We start from the raw sequence: 19,669 nt of genomic DNA on the forward strand, positions 1-19,669 counted from the left end.
TATCCTTGGGAGTGCCACATTTCATCACCTTAATGATCTGCCATAGGTCGCAACGTATTTGGCCCATTCAGCACCTTAATGATCTGCCATAGGTCTGAAAGACATTCCCTACTCTCTACCCCTCAAAAAGAAAACTCACACATCTATCTGCGAAATATGGATAGCCTCTGTTGAGATTTTGCTGAGTTTTGTACGCTTAAACTAGTAGATCTTTGGCTTCACAGCTGCAATACAGAAATCAGTGCCAATGATCATTCACAACTTCATACCTCTAGCAGAATTTTTTTTGGATAACGTAGTGACAACTTCAAAAAACTGAGCGTTTTACTTTGGCTCAAATTTAGTCTAGAATGTAGACGTTAGAGTTAGTCATATACTGCGAAATTTCAAAAAGCGTATAAAGGTTCATTCATAATTTTGGCAACATAAACTTACCTAATCATAAGAATAATCTGTTTATGTAATCCAAACTTGAGTATTTTTCCTTTAAATTCCCAACCATGTATCCGTGTGCATCCAAAACCCATCGGGAACCAGTGTATTCTCTAATGTGAAGGACGAAATCTCACAATTGATGTATTCAATTAAGGTGGTCGGCTGAGATCTGAACCAAACATGTTGACACGAGACTGCACTGCATTGTATTTGGCAGTTGGAAGCAGGGCTGAATGCATGTCATCAAAGACGGAAATAGATACATGGATGGGTATAATTTCACACGAAGTGTGCATCACCAATATTACATTGAATTACTTCCATTCTGATGAGCTCCACATTAAAAGCCCCAAGATGATCTGTAATTAACTGTAGCACCTCAACAACTAGGCAGCCATCCTTACTTGGATCCCCCAAAACCACCTCATCTCATTTTATAAATGGTACATAATCCTGCAAGGAGGGATTTACAAATGCTTATTTAGCGTAAAAAGGAGCTCCAAATCTGACCTGTTTTGGAAACCAGGGGGCATTATTTGAGATCTCTATCCAGGCCACGAAAGACGCCTTTGCCTAATATCCTCTATAGACTCAGACTGCCCCAGATCAGAGAGAGAGCCACACCAGTCAGAACCTTCAACGGAAAGCTCCATTTGATCTGACCTCTTTCTACTGCGAATTATCAGGTCATCTGAGTTGGGTTCTTCTAGAACATAATTTCCTTGGTTCCAAGATGGTGGGGTAGCACAATCTGAATCTCCTCTATCTGAAGCCCATGACGTATCTTTAGCAGGTGTTGTAGGATACGTGGAGCGAACACGCATCTTTTGCAAGGATGCTACAGACTGACGCATCGCTGAAAGCCCCTCAAAATAGCGGGTACATGATGCAAGGGCCACTGGTATTGGTCGCAGTAGCTCCTAAAATCCAAACAGTGTCAAGGAAAACTGTTAAAAGCATATTAATGACGCTGTCTGTTCCATAAATGAGACAAGTCACAAGATGTCCCCTGTAATCGTCTCGTAACTCAAAACCCCACACACACACACCTGCCCCTAGGCAGCCCACATTCACGAATGGAAATTGCACATTTATATATCACTCCCTTGAGGGGGAGAGCTCATTCATGTTTGATAGAAACAAGAGATTATAAGAACTGATTATCATTCACTGAGCTGTGTCTGCATGAGTCATCAAAATTTAGGTGAGTCATGCAAATGGAACCATCAACAGTGTTGCACATCCTAAACAGGATTCTGGAAGAGATTCAAATTTCATATTCCTTTGCAAAGATACAATCAATATCCCAAGGGACTTTGACAAAACAACCGTTTCTTCAGTAAGGTGTGGCAACAGGTAGCTCACCCAGAATTTCGGGGATGCTGGTAACCAAACAACATGCAACTGAGAGTAACATAGTACAACCATATTCTACACAAAATGGAATATTCTTTGGAACGAGCCAGTTTCTGTACCCAAGACTAAACAAGCACAATTTTTCAATGTAATATCTCCCTATTACCAAACATTCAGTCAGGCATGGATCAAACTTTGGAATCAATTGAAAAAACCTCTTATTAGCGAAAAATGAAATCCTTTGTGGATGACTACAAGGTCAAATGCCCGCAATGCTAGCTTAATAAGAGCTAATGGCATGTTAACTCCACTTAGGTTCCCAATGAACAATAGAAAAGTGTATATATATGGATTTTGTAGTTGGACTACAGAGGAGCTCTTGCGGTTATCCATGCACAAAGTGTGGAGGCACTTCTTATATGGTGCCAGATTTGAGTATGTACTATGTATTAATCATCATCGCTGAGATCCACTTCCCTGAGGGATCTGAATTTTGCCATGTGGAGAGGAATCACCAATTGGGTAGGATTTCAAAAGTGATACACATTTCCATTGCGAAAACATCATCAAATTTATACATCAGTTGTGATGAGCTTTACAAAATTTGATTGTTTCTTTACAAAGACCTTGCAACAAGTCCAGGTTGGGAGCTCACTACACCCGCTAAAAATGTTAACCCATATAGATGCTGCGATGAGCACAACAGTACAACCACGTTCCAAAACAGACTGGATTTTTTTTTTTGTTTAGAAATGGTACAGTTTGTGTACCAGCGGTAAATGATATCTAGTGCTACGTGTTATTTGAAGCATGATATTCCTACTGCTGGACATCCAGGCACTACGATTGGCAAAAAAAAAAATCCTTCGTGGAGAATTACTTTTCCAAATGTCAACACTGCTAGCTTAAAAAGGCTGGAATGTCTTAGAGTTGGTGGCCCTTTACTCAAACCTAGATCAACAGAACATAGAAAGCACACATACACATGTTGGAAACATGAGTGATGACCTAACGATTTAGTTCATTAACCCACCCTTGGGGTCATTTGGTTAGCATTATTAATAGTTCCAATAGTACCAATAAAGTGGTAGTTAGACATTACGTGCTAAGGTAGGCCACCCATGACATTATGTCATTGACAGGTGGTTAGAGATGGCCCCTTGTCAAATGCCACTACATCACAGGTCTAACTCATGTGGCTTTGCTACATGTCACGCAGGAAACACTTACGAGGCTAGCCAATCAGAAGTCAATATTGAATGCATGCATGTCTCAGTGCATCTGCATTTTCTAGTGTATGCATCTCTCCCTTGCAAGCTTGTGAAGAGGGATTTCTGACCTTTAGCTCAGAACCGTTTGCAGATGTCCTGTGCAGCAGAGACCTGTTGGAGAAGACCTCTGTAATTGCAGATAAGAAATTTAAGAAGACCTATGCAGAAACCATAGTAGTGATTCTGCAAGCTGCAGCGATGACTATCTGCAAACTGGAATCTATATCAAGCCCATGTGCACGAAAAGTGTGGAGACGACTGGAAAATGGAGCAGTTTTAGGTAGGAGCAGGTCGAGAAGACCTGAAACAGCAAAGAAAGCAGCCTACAACCATGTGCAGATCACCCAGGGCTGCAAAAGTACCAGCGATGGCAATCTTCACTTGTAGCCCTCTATGTAGGATACAGTTTTCCTGCTGTTGTATGGGTGTGGATGCTCAGTTAGTAGCTCCACCCTTCCAGCTGGATTTGTATCTGGGTTTTTTCAGTCTCATAGACCCATCAGTCTTTAATAAACTTTCTTTCTTTCTTTCTTTCCAAGGCAAAGCTTGTTTCAGTGTCTCCATACTTTCTCTTCTTGACCAAGAAAATGAAAACCAATAGCCTAACTCAATACACTTCTTACCGCAAGTACCCATTGAGAAAGGCTGTTTGATATCCAACTGATGTACTTTCCAACCAAAATGAGCTGCCAATGAGACAAAATACCTAAAGGTGGTCATCTTAATATGGGGGCGGGCAAAGGTTTCATTATAGTCTATCTCCCTCTGCTAAGAATAGCCCTTGGCACACACCTTGCCTTGTAGTTGTCAATGGTACCATAAGATCTTTTAATCTTGTACACCCACTTTGTCCCAATAGCTTCTTTCCTATGGGCAAATCCACCAATTCTCATGTATTGTTCTTCATGATAAAATCCTACTCTACCTACATGAGCCTCATCCACTGCTCATTGTCTGGAGCATCCCCAAAAATGCTTAATTCTTCTGTATCATACAGTGAACTCATCCAATGTGAAATAACAAAGTTTGCTCTCCTTCAGCCGACCCTTGTCCTACTGGAGAGAGAAGCTGAAAGCCTTCTGTCTTGCAGAATCTGTAACAGCCATCTAGGGGCTATTCTAGCTTCCTGTGAAGCAGCCCTCTATTCTCTGACAACCTCTTGCACATCCTCATGTGTGATCTGATCTAAGCATCCAAAGGCTAAAGTGCATCAACATGTGCAGTGGTCTAAGTTTTCCGTAAAAATTACATCTCTACCTATAATAATCCTCCTTTTCTCAGGATTGTAAAGACGGTGAGCCATGATCTCACTGCTGTAGCCAACAAAATGCATTTGGTTGCCTTATCATTCAGCTTGCTTCTCAACTGACTACGCATATGTGCATACCCTGAGGTAGTCCACCTTGGGTTTTCTGTTGTACCAATCCTGAAAGGAAGTCACAGTTTTAAGGGACTTGGTTGGGCATCTACTCAAAACATGTGCTGCACGTATCATTTCCTCCAACCAAAATCTGTGTGGCAACCTCTTCCCTTTGATCATGCATCTGGCCATTTCCATCAGAGACTTGTTCTTCCTCTCAGCAACATCATTTTGCTGAGGTGTCTAAGGGGATGTACACTGATGTACAATCCCTCTTTCCTTCAAGAATTCTTTGAAGGCATCTAACATGTATTTCCCCCCGTCTATTCTCAAAGTGTGCACTTTGCATCCAGACTCATTCTCAACCATAGCTGCAAACTACTTGAACCACTAAAAGACATCAGATTTTTCTTTCAAAGGACACACCCATGAAACTCTTAAAAAATCATCTATGAACTTAACAAAATATAGATGCTGTCCTCATGGGACCACATCACTGTGTATGCGCTGCAATTTTCTATCAACTCTAACAGATTCATCTCTAGGAAAGGCATTCATGTGCATCTTTCCAAATATGCACCCTTCAGACATGTCTAGGAGTCATCTCCAACGAAGGCATATCATGTATCCCATGTCTCTGCAACAACTGCAAACTGCCATAGTTTAAACACATGGCCAAACCTTCTGTGCCCTAATTCTGCAACAAATCAAAATAAATAGTCTGCAGAACAAAAATAACTGAAAGCAGCAACCAACGGAAAATTCAACACCTGGATACCTTTCCCGCAACTGCAGTTTGGAAACTTTCACGGATCACAGCCGAACTCCACAAGCACAAAGCTTCAAATCTCAAAGTTGGACTGCTACTGGTCGATGTAGACCACGATCTCGAGCAAACGAGTTGCTGGAAATTACTGTTGAAGTCCTCAAACAAGCAAGGACAGACTTCCAGAAGCAAATCAGAAGGAGTCCACACCTCTAACGGAAGCTGCAGTAGGCCATTTTTGACTGCAGGGGCCCAAAAACTCCCTTCAAGTGGCTAGAAGCAAGTAGCCGTAGGTCATTTTTGTCCATCAGTAGGGGCCAAAAAACTCCTTTCTGGTGGCTAAAGCAAGCAACAAACTGTCCGAAGAAGCGGAGCGGCCTGTTGTATTCCAAGGCAAACGGGACACCCATGGGCTGTAGGAAGACCAAAACGTGCCACAAATGTCGTAAACCAACACGCAAAATCTGGGCGATGGCTTGTAGAAGCACCAGGAGGGCCGCAATAGGCTGAAAACCTGCGAGCTTGAGATGCAATTTTTTTATACCTGCGAGTAGTGCAACACAGATATCTCACACTAAGGCTGAATTTCGACCTACATTTTGATCGAAGGTTGTAGAGGACTGCAAGCGCTACATTTTTTGTTTCTACTTCGTCTTGATCCGTCAAAAGATATCGCCTCTGCAAGAAGTTACAACAATTGACCTACTGCAAGATGATGGTCGACAAGCCCTCTTTCTGACTTCTCTGTCCCTAGAAGGCAGCAGGCGATGCAACAAAGCTCCCTCGCAATAATAGCGGCAGGTAGCAATAGGATGGAAGGGTAGAAGCAGGATCTGCGAATCTGATACCACCGATAGGACACCTAGAGGAGAGGACTAAGAGCATGCATCTAACCACCCAACCACGCATTATACAGGCGCTCCAACTATTCTTGCCCACCACGCTAATCCGGGTCATCTAACATAGCTAATCCCCTGTGCACCACAAGTGTGGACACTACTTGAGTGCCACCACCGTGGGACCTCAAGCCTAGCAAGCCTAACTAAGATGATTCCCACTGAACCCCAACTAATGTGCAACTATTACGACCATGCTAACACAACTCGAGCCTTTACGACCGTAATCCCTTTATATATCCATTATCGGTCTTGCTCTCACCTTAATTCCCAGAATCACCGTTGTCGTAACACTAACCTTCCAAGGCTAGACTCCGCTGAACCTAGTCTCACACCTATCATTGTGTGGGAGTGTGGCTGACAAAGTGACCCACACCACCTTCCCTATCATAAAAGGAATGTATAGCTTTCTGCACCACTTGAATGTTCTTTGGGGAGAAAGGAGGAGAGAAAGAAATATTCATTGACATCTGCTGAAGGCCAAAAGACTACGAGACCAAGGAAAGAAAACTGAATACAACATGAGATTAGACCCCCCCATGGGGCAACTAGGAGTAGCATACCTCCCAAAAACACATGCATAGAACCTGCTTTAATTGATGCCATTAAAGCAGTTAACAAAAAGGAAATACTAAGGCATTTGATCCTGAAAACAGAAGGCAGCATCTGTAGTGAATTCACATGGATCCACATGCACTTTGAGAAGCATTGGATGAAATGAATATTAGTCTTTCTTGAAAAAGAAGGGTGCCTAAGTTAGGGGACAGTTCAAAAGCATCTCAAAGAGAGAGAATCCACATGGGATCCACATAAACTAGAGAGGAGTCTGGTAAACATGGGAGGACATGGGAGGAATCAAGTGGAATTATAGAGGAATAAGTGAAAAGAAATAAATCTCCTTAAAATTTCAATGGAATTCATTAAAGATGGAGAGGAAACAAAATGTCTCCAGATCCGAGGCCTAGCCTTCAACCTGATCACCCTAAACATAAACACAGGTGATCAATTATGCTCTCCAGGTTGACTATCAAAACATCTACACTCTCTGCCACCTTCTTTTTCTTTTTTCCACAGAGTCTCTGTCACCTAACCCAAAAACATTTTAGCAATTAAATTAAAGAGATATTTCACTCATGTTGTCCTTTGGTCTCCCTGAATGACTCCAAGAAATTTTGGTTTGCCTTGTATAGAACTCCAAATTCTGTTTCACAATGCTTTCATGTATTAACATTACTCTTAGGGGCGTAGGCCTATGCTCACAGCTCCATAATCCCAAAAATAATCACAGAAAAACAAGTCGCCCATTAAATCCACATGAAATCCCCTCAAAGAAAGGAACTCTGACCTCCAAAAAAATTTACCAGCATTACCAAAGGGTTTGTCACTCACCCCCCACACTGCAGGCGGGTGTTTGAATCCCTGAGTCCATTGAAAATCAGAAATAGCTGCATTTAAAGCCCCATAATCACCAGCTGCCTTGAGTAAAAGCTCTGAAAATTGTTTCTGAAGAAAAAATCAGAAAGCAAATACACAGTAAGAATGGTCTTGTTTGCAAGGCACAGCACAAAATGGCAAAAGATGTATTAACGAAATCTGGAGAACATGAAGCATGTGGACATCAAACAAGATGAAACTTGTTTAATGTTGACCAAAGTAGACATTAAGTACCAGTAATATTATCACAAAAGTGTGTGCCTTCAAGCTTTCATCATATCAGCATATTACTGTTAGTCACCCACTACTCAAGCAGTGAAAAGTCATTCCCATCAGCCAACATGGAACCTGTCATACTCAAGCTTTTTCCCTGTGCGGTGCCTTATTAATAAATACCATTGACAAAAAGAGACCCCAAAGCAGAGCAACCGGTTGTACAGAACAGAAGAAAGCAGACCAACCAGTTTTACAGAACAGAAGAAGTTAGTTACTTGATCACCAAAACCACCAATATTTTTTCCACCTATTTGTTTATCGAACATAAAACTATATCAGTTTTGCAGAACATGAGCAGTTTAGTTTCATAAGTACCAAAAACTCTTGTCCAACATTTGTGATACTCTGTATAACAGAACACTGTCACCACCATCTTATCTCCAAATTCTCACTTGAAGTGTACAAGCACAGTCTCAGTGGAAGAATAAAACAGCATAAATGAAACCACTGGAGTTATGTGCTTGCATAATGTGCAACCAAGCAAGACAACCGCTTCCCAAGACAGCCAATGTCAAGAGAAGTGCTACCTTTAAGTCGTTCACTCCCGTGAAGCGAAAGAACAGGAAGCTAAGGAGATGGAGTCACCAAGACATCAAGAGCCATCCCAATGGGCAGAGCGAAAGACAACCTTTCCAGATCGTACATGAGAACTTCAGAGTTTGGTACAATGGTTGACGACCCTGAGTCCAGCTCATGCTCCCAAGAGACTATGAGCTTAAGAAGGCCTAGCCAACCTGGTAGATATTTCCCTGATGGGACATCCAGCATTTCATGAGGCGGAGGGAACCCGCACTGGAAGGCCATGAGGATTGAGATGGAATCCTACTCACAACAATACTTCGGATCTAGTGGCAAGGCTGTATGGCAGAATGTTATAAGTATCAAATGGATCTTCAAGCTTAAGTACAAGTCCAACTAGGTGCGGAGGATCCATCAGGTATCCCCTTAGGGGCTGGTGGCTTGGCTGAGGGAGGGAAGGCACGCTTTCTCCATTGCATTGACCTCACTGTCCTATCTCATCGTGCAGGTCACTAGTCAGCACAATGAGGCCTCCTCTCCAACTCCATGGCGCATAGAGAAGGAGTTTAGGAGATGATTTCCAGCATCTAGGCTTGGCACATCTGGGTGGCCTGATGCATCCTTGTCATGGGGGAGCAGAAAACCCAACCTATGGTCCTCCTTGTTAGTATTTGCCTAGTATTTGCATGATATCATCCAAGGACTCTAGGAGACTGCCAAAAAGCATGAGCCTTTCTACAAGGCTTGGCCTATAGGTATTTTTTATATTCTAATTTATCACAGATCGAGGTATCAATTGGTTGTACTCCCCTTTGGCTGTTGGCACCCAAGATGTAGGAGTCCCCCCTTTGATGCATGCCTTGCCTCTAGCATAGACACTGTCATACGGTGTAGGCAACATACACAACACTTGACCTCTAGGCAATGCATAAACTCATCTAAAAAAGATTTCAATTGGATACATTCTTTGATTCTTTCTCAACAGAGATGTCAAATGTGAACTTGGCTTCTTCACTGAAGCAATTCTTCTCCATATGCCCGATTTTGTTACACTTGCAGCACCTTAGCTTTCCTTTGTTCCAGCAATTCTTGTCCTTGTGGCTCATCTTGCCACAGTCGTGCATCAAATCAAGTCCTTGTTGCTGTAGAACGTAGTCTCTGATGGTCGTACATACACAAGTTCATTCTTTTCCTTCATCTCACTTTCTTACTCTGACAATGCAGCTTCTACTTTGTGTACTTTCATCTTGGGAACATTTTTCGAAGTCATTACAACTCGTTCATACCCACTATCCCGTGAGTCTACACTATTTGGCAATACAGCACATGCTTTGTCTTTCCCCACAATAGCAAGATGAGTTTCAAGATCTTGAACATATTGAGTGGTGCAGTCATGCTCTCACTTACTTTCAACTCAAGCTTATAGACCTGCATTAACAAGTTGATCTTAGAGTTCTTGGCCTAAGATCCAAACAGTCGATCAAGCTCCATCAATGCCTCCTTTGCTTCCCTTATGCCAGAGATATAGTTAAGTACACCATTGTGCAACCAATTTGCAAATTATTTCAAGTGCCTTGTTATTACGCTTCTTCCATTCTGCATCCTTCTCCTTATCTTTGTCTCCAACACTAGGTTCACTTGCCTCAAATAGATCCCACAAATTTTTTCACATTAAATGATACATGGTTTTCATTTTCCAAGTATGGAAGCCTTCTCCATTCAACTTGGAGATGTTCAACACATCGACATCATTCATTTTGGGAAGGTCTTACCTCTTGGCGACTAGCTCAAGGGTAGTATCTATCCCATAGAAAAACATCGCCACACCCGACAAATGCATATTGCTACATAGGAACTCCAAAAAACCTTACTTCTTTTCATGATAGTAACAAGTCCTAGGTCTTACTTTCTTGATTCTACGCTTGACACTTACCTTGACACGATTGGAGGACTTACAATATGAGGGCATCTGTCACAATGCTTCAAAATAATAGTTATTAATGGATGGTCCAAAAAAAAAGAACTCACCTTCAAATGGCCAATAGAGAAAATATGAAGTCAATTCTAAAGTTGGTTAGCTTAAGAACCTAAAGAGTCCTTTTCCAAACCTTAGAAATCAAAACATTGCAAAGCAGGAGAAAAGATGATGCTGTTGCTGCAATTGATGCCAAGGGAGCAAAACTTGATAACTAGAGACAGAGTGCAGGTCTGCTTCGAAAGAACAGTATCAAAAATACGAACTAAATGAAGGCAACAGTTATGAAGAGGGTTGTCATAGCTGGATGCAGCAGGCCATATTCTTCAGATGAAGCTATATTGCACAAAAGGATGCAGTCAATCAAATGCACCTAATAAAGTTTTGGCTCCATGGAGCATCATTGTCCTATTCATGTGACATATATGTTGGTTGCACTGGATCCCTCACTTGCAGACCCTTGGAATATGTATGCAAAAGAGTAATGGGTCTTTGGGAGACCATATTGTTCACAGGACTAATGGCCTATACTGTAAGAAAAGTACCATTGTGCCCACCTGAGGTTGCAATAGAGAAAGTGCAAAGGTATCTTAAGATATTGAAGCTAGCACTGACAGTAGAACAGGGTTCCTCATGAGGTCCGTGTTGAAGTTGTGGATGTGGGTGTGCACAAGAGGTATCCTTTGAGTTTTCAAAGTATATTCTAAGCTTTAAAGTAAAGAATGGAATAGGCTTCTCTAACCCCAATATGTGCACTTTTTAATGGGTCTTTCAAGCATCAATTCAGTTCTCGGGTTACATGAAAGTCTTGGTGACAAGAATTTATCCTGCGAGAGGAGATGTATAATAAGTCACAATCTAGTGCTCAGCAACATTTTGTGGGTCCTAGCAATAGAAAGAGGTCAAACAAGCTTTGAAAATGAATATGATGGTGGTAGTGGTTGGCTTAAAGAAGATACAACACGAGCTTTAAGGTTGAGAAGAATGCTTGATGACTTTCTTTTTTTGCAAATTGCATTTCTTCATCTATAGACTAACATGCTAGCTAATTGGTTGATCAGTATACAGCAACCGTACACAAGCAAGAGATAGAGAACTATGCACAGACGTAGCCCCCAATAGCAGCAAAAGGATAGGTTTGCTTCAGAGCAGCGAAGGAGATGACCGCCTAAGACAAATGAGAGAGTGAATTTGCAGAAAACAATGGGACGAAGAGGCTTTGATACCGCATGTACAAATCTAAGGTGGATCAAATAAGAACAACATGACAAGAAGGGGAGTATGGACCACTGACCCGACTGATATCTTTCTATTAGAGAGTGCCTCCATATATAGGCAAAGAGACATTATCCATCTAGTATACATGTCACTATCACATTCATCTTATCTTCTCCATCCGACCATCACCTATTCCTCTTGCTCTCATCCATCGCATATTTTCCTCTCCTTACCACTCTTCTACTATAGCACTGTGTGCATACAATATGCCTTTAGCATCACATTTCCAACAAAGTTTTCTCAGCATATAGGGCTTTCTAGACAGCCACCTTTGTCTCGAAACATGACAGCTTTCCTAATTTTGCAGGAAAGCTGTAATGTTTTGAGACAAATATTCAGCTTCCACATTACAATATTCAGCTTCTATAGCGTGTCGCCCTGCTCGTAAGGTGTAATTCCAGCACCGTGTCTACAATGCTGAGCTGATTCAGTTGAATACTGCTCTTCACAAGAGTCGTCAAGCAAGATAGTGATTGTAACTTCCTCCTCCATTGCTATTTCAATTCATTTGCTGTGCAGTATTACCATCCACAAGCTCAATTTTGAGCACAAATTTGATGCCTGTTTAAGAAAGCAAAAACCAAATGTTGACCATCAATGTGATGCTTCTACAGGTCAAGAACTAAGCCTTGCATCTACCCATGTTCAATTAACGCTATTCTGAAATTGCACACAGGCAATTGCTGGAGCTGCCCACATAAAATAAGAGTAATAAGTGGAGTGCCCGCTTGCAGTGAAGAAGATATATCAAACTGCACAATCAGAAGCCCATGACGTCACCTAGCATAGGAAAGGTGGTATCTCAAGTTTAATATGCATTTTGCTATTATACCGTTGTTGATAGAGCGACGTAGCTCACGCTGTAGTCACTTCTAGGCTACTATGAAGCTGATGAACTCTCTCCACTAAGTATTGCTATCTATAACTCTTCTACAACATATCATTTAGTGGAAGCTTTGCCTTGCTCTACAATCTCAAAGGTATTGATCGCTTGCTTGAGTTCTTCATTGTCAAAGCTTGGATGAGATGCCCTATAAACCTGATTTCAATTTACCACAAGAGCCTGAATACAGATTCCAAAGGCTTTTCTCTTGTTCAATTGTGAACTTTAGATTATGCTTCAATCATGTTGGGTTTGAGTACGCTTAAAAAAGGTTTCGAGATGCAAGAAATGGTCATCTTCATCCTTTGATTGAAAGACTAATCCAAGAAGCTGCAAGTTCGTTGAAGAAAAAGTCATCATGTCATGTATTCCGCATATAGGTTCTCTGCCTTGGTTTTTACCTGAAATGAATGTATCCATTTATGATGTTTTGATGTGTGACCTTGGTGAGTCACGTGATTGCATAGGCAAGATAAATCATGGTCATTCAAGGAGGTCAAGAAGCACCATGAAGTTCATGATGATATATTGGCATGACCATAAAAAGCCTATGTTGAGGTGCACACGCTGAGGCATATATATTGGACGTTGGGGCCTTGGAGAGCCCATGTGGAGTTGCCGAGGTGTGACATGTGAGTGGCCACGAGAGTCACATATTGTGAGTATATGGTTGGGTGCACTGCCCGAATAAAAGTTTCAAAATCAATGTAACTTTCTATATGATAGGTGTGCTGACTAGAGGGCATATGTTGTGTAAGTTGCCTACACCCTATGACACTATATGTGCTAGAGGCAAGATAGGCACTCAGGGAGGGGAGGGGGAAGGGGGGGAGGGGAGCTACATCTTCAGTGACATAGCACTGGATAATATGCTAGGCTGGCACCAAGAGAGGAGTGTAACATGCAACGATAATCTGATCGTGTAATTCACAGCAAGACCTTCTTTAAACCTTTAGCGAGGAATTAGTGTTGTTTACCATAGAGAGATAAAGGAGATGAGGGTAGAGAGAAAGTAGAGTCGACAACCGACTGGGTCCTTGTACCCCCTGAGGGGCCCCTCCCTCAATCAGGTGAGAATTTGCTTTATACTTGGAGAACTGAGAAATACAAAGATCACTCTTCAAGAGAGCACGAAAAACGCACTTCTGAAGAGCTCATTGTGCACACGTATAGCAGACCCAAAGACCTGAGAGGCAACGCCGACCCATACGGAGACCTTGATGCTGTCCACACTGACGATGTAGGACGCTTCTGCAAGGCAAGGGAGAGGCTTGTGCTGTCCACTGGACTGCAGGGTTACTGCGTGAGTGAGAGAGTGAAAGCTAGGAGTGATAGATCCTATGAGACAGCTGAGAGAGGACTGAAATAAAGAGCTGAGAATGAGCTGTGTAAAACTGTAAAAGATAACTGAAAAGAGCTGCTGAAACAGACCCCAAACCTTACTCCATTCGCTGTCCCGACTCCCCGTCTGATGTGCTGCGTAACACCGTTCCCAGAGGGCTGAACTGATGCCAAGGGCTGAGGCTAGTCAGAGGCCACTGGGGGTGAGTGTCAGCCTGTTCAGAGGGGGCTGACGAGGAGCTGTAGGAGGCCAAAGTGCTGGAAGAACTGAATTACGTAGCTCGGGCCTGACTGTCCCTGGACAAGGGCTCACAAAGGGGTCACAGCATACGACAAAAACTCCTATAGGGAACTATTACGCACTTGTCGATGTAGCCACAATCTCACTTTGCACCTAAGTGCAGGGGTACATGTGACATTCCCTCCTTAACTTGGTGGTAGGTTCATTGCTTCCAAGTAGTCCGCCAATATCTGGGGAAACTCTTGGGAAAAATATTCGTCCAACCACACTGCTTCATGGGTACCTCGATCACGGAACTTGGTGTAAAACTCCTGGATCCTGCCACCTGACCCATGCTTGAATTTATGAAGAAGGATCTGTTCTGGCTACAAAACTTCGGCTTCATCAAGAACTTCAGGTTGTTGCTCATCGAAAATCTCTGAAAGAGGAGGTCCAAAATATGGCTTCAACCAAGCTACATGAAACACATTGTGCATAGTCCAACTGTCTGGAAGGCTTAACTTCATTGAGACATCGTTGATCTTCTGAATAATAGGGAATGCTCCGAAGCTCCTAAAGGACACCTTAGGGCATGGCATCACTTGCCCACCTGCTTCAATCTTTGCTTGATAATACGTAAATACACCCATTGCCCCTCTTTAAATTGGACATCTCGTCTGGATTTGTTAGCCTGGCCCGTATACAATGCTTGAGCTTTGGCGATGTGGCTTTTCATGGACTCCGTAATCTCTGCCATTGATTCGGTGGTTTTGTTGGCTTCAAGAGATGGAGACACCATCCGGGTGAGAAGTGAGGTAAACCGCCGTCCAAATGCCGCTTCATAAGGTGTGCAATTAATACTCGAAGAATAGGTATCGTTCAGAATGGCCTGCACAAGTGGAAGAAACTGCTCCCACTTTCCTTGAGCATCATGATAATATGCTTTAAAAATATCAAACGCCATACCATTATACTTTTCCGTCTCGCCGTTCGATTGCGGATGGAAAGCGCTGGACATCTGCAACTTAGTACCAAAATTATCAACAAAAATGGATCATCCCAAGAGGTGATCTTCATAACTAGTGCTGTCGTGGCCAACTGTTGCAAGTCATGGAAGGCCTGCAAAGCTTTGCCTATGACTTGAACTTTTTGTCCGCATGTCTTTACCCCCTTAAGTAAATCTGTAAGAGGGGCTGTGTATGTTGAGAAACCCTCCATGTGGGAGTCGTATGCTTGACACAAACCCACAAAGGATCGGATCTCCTCGGCCGTCGTGGGGACAGCCCAACTTGTGATAGCTTGGATCTTCTCAGGGTTCAATCGAATCCCTTGAGCACTAATGATGTAGTCCAAATACTGAATTTCCAGCAATCCGAATTCACTTTTCTTTGCGTTGAGATATAGCTGGTTATCGTAATAACTATAGGGCACATCGCACATCCTTAATATGCTGCTCGACTGTAGCGGAAAAGATAATGATATCATCGAGAAAGATAAAAAGGCACTTCCCAATATACTCTGCAAGTACCCGTGACATCATCTTGTTGAATGTTGGTGGTGCATTCTTCAGACCAAAGGGCATGACGACGAACTCGTAATGAGCTCGCTCTGTTCGGAAAGCTATCTTTGGGATGTCAACTTAAAAAATCCGGACTTGATGATAGCTACTCTTGAGATCAATCTTTGAGAAAAATTTTGCACCATTGAGTCGCTCCAAGATGTACTCGATGCGAGGCATAGGAAACTTGTTGCTTACTGTAAGCTTGTTGAGTACTCTATAGTCGACACATAGTCGTGCAAACTTATCCTTCTTTGCCACAAATAGAATGGATGCAGCAAAAGCCGAAGAAGAAGGTCTAATAAACCTTGCGCGCAGTAATTGAGACAATTGTTGTTTTAACTCCCCCTCCATAGACTTGGAAAGTCGATACGGAACTTACTTGGAGGTGTCGAGTAGATCAATACGATGATCTTCCGGTCAGTTGGAAGGAAGCTGGGGTGGTAGATCATCCCGGAGAATGATGTCTTAGAACTCTTGGAGTAGATCCACCATTGCTTGCCCCATCGAAGCAGTGGCTTGAACTGTTGTGATTTGGCACTGGAGGTAAGCAAGTGCACACATGGCACCCTTACAGGCGGTGTGACTTACTTGAATATGCGAGATTAACGGAATCCCTGGTATGCTCTAATCGCCGCGTATCACGGCAGGCTCAGGTAAACCTTCCACAATAGTGAAGGTGTCCTGCCGCCAATCAGGCGTCGGTACATGCTCACGGAACCACTGAATCTCAAGGATCATGTCGCATCCCATCAAAGGAGTCAAAATAAAATCCCGCGTAAACATGGCCTTCTGAACTGAAAAAGTGAAATGGTTGGCCTTATAAGTGATATGTGTGCGGAAGCCGGACGTGAACCCGTCCACTGCAAGCTCGTGAGGCACCAACTTGCACCCCAATGTCTTGGCCAGGTGAGGGGAGATGGCATCTTCTGAACTCCCCATATCGAGCAGGACAATAAACTGATGCATGTTAGCTGTGCCGTACGCTCGAATGAGCGTCTTCTTTTGATATGAGAAATCAGCCTTCTTACTACCTTGAAAGACCACCATTGTGTAGCTCTCCTCATGGTTCCATCATGTCTTCTTCTTGTGCCTTCTTAGCATTCGTGCCCCCATAGCTGCTGTTTTTCTTCACATTCATCTCTTCTTTAACAGAACTTACTATATATATACCTTTGTAAGATTAGAATAAATCCAATCGTACAAGTTCAGATTTTTCTTGTTCTAAGACACCTCGACTCGGACGGTCTCCTCTAAGTAGAGCAGTGATGGGCTGGACTTCTATCGTGTGTGCTCTGATCATCCTCTTGTCGCTAGCTCCATCACTCCGTGTTGTCTCTTCCCACTGATCCATGCTGCCCTCATGTCGGCTATCTCCTCCTCCTCTACCCCAATGTGTCATGGAGCTGACTCAAAAGGCATAGAAGTCGGTGACAAGTTACCATGCTCGATCTATCTCCTGTGATACTGTCACCTCTTGCTGTAAGGTCTCTCTATGTCACCGCATCTCTATCAAAAAGAGGCTAGCACAAACCTGGTCAAGAAAGTGCATCAGCCGAGAGAGTGACCCGAACCCATGTTCCCCTGAAAGAAATAGTGGTACCGTCCTCGAATCTCATAGTAGACTGGACAAGTACATTGAAAGTTCTCCTATGTCTTCACCTCTGCCAATGTGCATAGCTTGCAAATCGGTTGCTTTTCAAGTGTGCATGTGGCTTTCCCTGCCTCAAACCTCAACTAATGGGATAAGACCTGCATCTGTCCGATGCAATCCTAAGTGCGGGTGAGGCCTGTCTATCCTCCAAATACCGGAGCTTGATAATTACTTTATCCTCTGATACACTCTCAAGAAGTGATTGTGGTAGAAATGGACCTTGATGGGGAACTCATGGATCCCACCCCAAGTCCGTGTTGTATAGAGATAGAGTAGATCCAACTGTATGATATGGTCGAACTCATCTCACGGGATCTAGAGGGACGAGGCATCCAAGCTGTACTGAAAGGGGAAAGGTAGTCCATCTGAATACCCTGGCTATCAAACCATCTGGATATGCGTGCATACTAGGCTGCGCTAGCCCCCTCTCGGCTAGTCGTTTGGATGACTCTAATGCCAATCTTGGTAGCCTCCACCTGGGTAAGGCCCATACCCTCTGAAGATATGTCATTGTCTAGAAGATGGCATCAAGCTGAAGTGTTGTCATAGCGAACTCTGTCTGTATGATTTAATATGGGACCGAGGGTTCACTCCGAATCATCTTGGACAACCACATGGTCACCTATAGCCTCTCAAATCTTCGCCAATCAGTCACGCCGATAGGTCGCCTCCCAGAGGGGTGTTGCATACATGGCTATCGGTCTCACAATTGTGTCAAATAGCTATCCCTTCGTTGGGGGCTCCTGGATGTGTATTTGAAAGCATTGTCGCTTTAGTTGAGCCAGAGCCCCCTGCCCTTGTGTGAGTCGTGCTCTGGCTGCCCCTAGAGAGGTGTATGACTGCATAATCTCAACTTGCTCCCCTCTGTAGGTGAAGCTGTGTCGATGAAGTACTGGCCATGAGGTGTTGAAGATCATAATCTTGGTCTTACCAAGGGTGACTATTAGGTCTCTCTCTCTGCAAACACCTCTAGGGCCTCTAGGTGTCTCTTTAGCCTGCCGCTGAAGAGGAGATGTAAACTATGTCATCTGCGTGTAGCAGTATCTGTATCATCACATCAACAAGCAAGGATACCTCCCCTCCTAGGCGGTGAATGCAAGTCATGATCTCATCAATGTAGAGCCCAAAGAGTGTCAGTTCATACGTCATAGAGTGAGGTCACATACGTGTGCCACATGCATGGATCTGTGATGTGGATGGGTGGCTTTCCCTCAAAGAGGATCCCCCTTCCAATGGTGGGATCCCCTCCTCGAAAAGAACTCATCACCTCATCCATCCTATGTGTGAGGAAAGTCCGCCTCATACGACATGTCAAGCATCGTGATATCCGTTGTGCTTGGAGCGTCATAAGGTGTCAGCCCACTCACGTGTGAGGTGAGATCTCATCTCGCAGCACTCATCATCAAATCATGGATTCTGGGCATCTCTCCAACTAGGGGATGTGTTGTGGATTGAGTCCTAGGGAAAGAGCAGCTTGAACCATTGATACTAGAGTGCCTAAGACATGGGCGAGGTCTGCATCATCCTCAAGGGTGGCTGGTAGCTCATGGGACAAGTGGTGCGTAAAGACCGCATCAACGGCATGGTCAAAGTGTATATGAACACGGGTGGGAGCCAACAGGTCTCGTCTTGTGGCTGCTGTGGTGGTCGATATACTGAATGCCAGTCTCCAAATAGGAGTGATCGACGCCAAGTTGAGGAGGGGGGGGAAGGGACAGTGAGGTCATGTACATGTGACACAAAAGCTCGGGAGCCCATCAGGTAATCCACTGAGCTCATTCCCCCTCCATGTGGGAAATAGGTAAGCCCCCCTGATAACAGTTATCTGTAAAGGCCATTATATATGATCAAGTTATGCAATGCTCCCATCTCCAGTAGGTGTCGGCCATACACGGTGACTTGTGGTGCATCCTCTGAGTGCTTTGCTATCCCAAGCTCTGCTGGGTCTATCTCTACTACTCCAAGGGCATCACCTCCAAAGTCAAGCAGCCCAACCTTCTGCTCCCGTACGTGCATTGAAGTTGCCTAGGAGGATGATCTCCCCTGTCTGAAGAACGGCGTGATGTCTTCGTATATCGTCTCATATGGAACGTGGCCCTCTGTGGTGACCTCATGTGCATATGAAGATGTGCTCGAGGGAGCATAGCGTATTGCAATGGAGATCGGTCGTGTGACAAGTGCTTGAGCTCGTAAGAGCGGTCTCATATGTGATCTAAAGAGAACTGCCATTCCTCTAGAGCCTCCTTTGGCACTCTCTCCTCACCTCCCTCCTATGAGCCGACTCCCAAGTGTATCATGTCACTCTGGCCAGCCCTTTCTCTGGCTCTCACGTGTCTCCGTGTAGAAAATCACATCTCTATCGGAGTAGGCCTCTGAAAAGCCCCTTGGGTCAAACCAAACGGTATCGTTATAGTTCCACACTACTGTATTCAAACTATTCTCTACCC

General features: G+C 43.7%; 1 protein-coding gene across 1 annotated transcript in view; it reads right to left on the minus strand.

Moving 5' to 3' along the window:
- Positions 1–472: 472 nt before the first annotated feature.
- The window catches only part of AUG2 (HAUS augmin-like complex subunit), a 48,818-nt gene continuing 29,621 nt past the window's right edge, over positions 473–19,669 (minus strand). The window contains exons 5-6 of the mRNA XM_087398503.1: positions 7,474–7,587; positions 473–1,355 (exon numbers count right to left, since the gene is read on the minus strand). Of these exons, the coding sequence (XP_087254629.1) occupies positions 981–1,355; positions 7,474–7,587 (489 nt within the window). The 3' untranslated portion in view covers positions 473–980. The remainder of the gene's footprint in view (positions 1,356–7,473; positions 7,588–19,669) is intronic.

Source organism: Dipteris shenzhenensis, chromosome 27 (genome assembly GCF_047967505.1).
Source record: "Dipteris shenzhenensis isolate YYH24624 ecotype China chromosome 27, Dip_SZ_1.0, whole genome shotgun sequence".
NCBI classification, from domain to species: domain Eukaryota; kingdom Viridiplantae; phylum Streptophyta; class Polypodiopsida; order Gleicheniales; family Dipteridaceae; genus Dipteris; species Dipteris shenzhenensis.